The 2,500-nt window shown below is 41.3% G+C and overlaps 1 protein-coding gene across 1 annotated transcript in view; it reads right to left on the bottom strand.

Moving 5' to 3' along the window:
* Window positions 1-2,500, bottom strand: part of prkcab (protein kinase C, alpha, b) — a 205,371-nt gene that overhangs the window by 26,340 nt on the left and 176,531 nt on the right. The window contains exon 7 of the mRNA XM_080445916.1: window positions 1,669-1,803. Within this exon, the coding sequence (XP_080302042.1) occupies window positions 1,669-1,803 (135 nt within the window). The remainder of the gene's footprint in view (window positions 1-1,668; window positions 1,804-2,500) is intronic.

The raw sequence follows: 2,500 nt of genomic DNA, 5'->3' as shown, positions 1-2,500 counted from the left end.
GTCAGGCCAGACAGCGACGATATCTAATTATCCATTCATTAATATGAGGTTTTGCATAGTAGTGTATATTGTCTGTCATTTAAATGTTTCTATGAATTGAGTACAAAGGACCCCAATGGAAACAAGCCATAGGCTTTCTTGCGTTTAAAATCCTACAGACTTTGTATTGAACTGTACTTCCCTGTGCTTGTCTCTGCAAACTGTTAATAAAGTATTCAATCAATCAACCAGGCTTAAGTCTAACCTTAATTCTGAATATAAATGTTCCTAATTTTAAGCCTAACTCTAACGACCAGGAAAATAGTCCTCACAATGTCTATGTCTCAAATTCTACTATACTTTTAGTGGGGACATTTGGCTCTCACAAGTATAGTAATGCACGCAAGCATGCGCAAACGCACGCACGCACGCACGCACGCACGCACGCACGCACGCACGCACGCACGCACGCACGCACGCACGCACGCACGCACGCACGCACGCACGCACGTACATAATCACTTAAATGTACCAGCACATTGCCAACCATCTTTATGCCAACGCACATATTAACCTGTCCTCACAGCAGCAGTGAATTGCATGTGGTTTAGTTCAAGGTGGCAGAAGGTATGCTAACAAGGCCGCGGAACAGAGAGACAGAAGGAATGCTAACATGGCCGCGGAACAGAGAGACTTTTAACTTCTGCATGAGTGTGTTTGTTTATCATTGTGAAACAGAGCAGACAGCCATGTGTGTGACAGAGAGAAGTGTTGAGGCAATATGCTGCCAGGGGCTAGAAGACTAGTTTCATGCCAATAGACCACGTTTGTCAATGGATATGGAGACTGTTTTGAATTAGAGCCAGACCCATATTGCTTTGGCTGATATATCGGCCATTGTTTGCCTTTTCTTAACGACATCGGCGTCCGCAATTCTGAAGCTGATGTGTCCCAATTTTTCACCACTTTTCCTATTTTGGGCACGTCATTATAGCAGAAATCTTTCAAAAGTAAAATGAAAGTGGTACGTCTGACTGTGGGTTTTATAAATTAGATTTCCAGGCTGCTACGCAGCCTTCAAATCCAGTCCTATATTGGGCTGATCAGGGCAATGGTCACCGAGTTTCTGGCTTCTAGGGGTCCCTGGAACAAAATATATTGGCGGCTTAATGCATATCATTTTGGGGGTCCTTGACATGAAAAAAAAAGTTTGAGAACCATTGATATTATAGAAACATACGTTTTTTCAAAAAACTGTTAGGATTTAGAAGACATTTGTAGAATCCCCAGAAGCAAAGATTTGAGTTTAAAAAAAATACTAAAAAAATATATATATACGTATATTCAAAGATTTGCCCTCGGTACTGCACTATGAGCTTGTATGCCTGCTATTTTTGAATAGCCCAAAGACATCTAAAATGACACAGATGCGTTCCCGGATTGAATGGGTTAATATAGGATATTGAACCAATGAAAAATATTAATTAAGAGCGTGTGACTAAATAAGTACAATGGATCCATTCGAACACAGAAAATCAAGGGTTTTGGACATTGGATGTTTCCACCCAACAAGCAGACGTTTATATGACGAGCTAGCGGACTGACTGACCATCCACAGTGGGGGGCCTAGCCTAGCGGACTGACTGACCATCCACAGTGGGGGGCCTATAGCCTAGCGGACTGACTGACCATCCACAGTGGGGGGCCTTGAGGAGCTCCGACACCCCGAAGGACATGGAGCCCATGAAGTCGTTCCGGGTGGTCCGGTCCCAGTCCCAGATCTCGATGGACAAACGGCGGTCCTTATCCGACGCCTTCAGCTTACTGTGGACACGGACACACACACGCACACGCACACACACACACACACACACACACACACACACACACACACACACACACACACACACACACACACACACACACAAACAAACACAATTCACTAAACCGCATGAACCATAGCATCCTAATTCCAGTTGTAGAAGAAGTCACAATTGAATAAAAGTATCAATACTGCAATGTAGAAATACTCTTTTAAGTAAGAGTCCTGTATTCAAATGTACTTGAGTAAAAGTACAAAAGTATTTCACAAGTATGAAGTAGATCTACAAGCTCACAATGCGTTGCATCGCGATGCATAGATCTGTAATTTTTAAATAGCCAAAAAATATTTACGGCTGAAGAGGTTCATGTATGTTTTATAGTTATCATCAAAATCGAAGTATTTTTATATAATTGTAGTGGAGTAAAAGTCAATATTTTCCTCTGAGATGTAGTGGAATAGAAGTAAGTGTTGAAAAGTATTTAAAATGCTCAATAATAAGTACAAAAAATTGTACTTAAGTACGGTTGAGTGCATGTACTTAGTTACTTTGCACACCTGCCTATTCTTATTGATAGCAAGACTATATGGCTACCATACAGACATTATCTTGGTCAGTCGCTCTCATGTTTTGGTTTACTTTTTCTGACCACAATGTTAAGAATGTAATTTAGATAGTAAATCACACACACACACACA

The sequence above is a fragment of the Gymnoscopelus braueri genome, assembly GCF_963280865.1.
Source record: "Gymnoscopelus braueri genome assembly, chromosome: 13".
Taxonomy (NCBI): domain Eukaryota; kingdom Metazoa; phylum Chordata; class Actinopteri; order Myctophiformes; family Myctophidae; genus Gymnoscopelus; species Gymnoscopelus braueri.
Note: the sequence above shows the minus strand (reverse complement) of the source record. Positions and strands in the feature narration are given on the sequence as shown.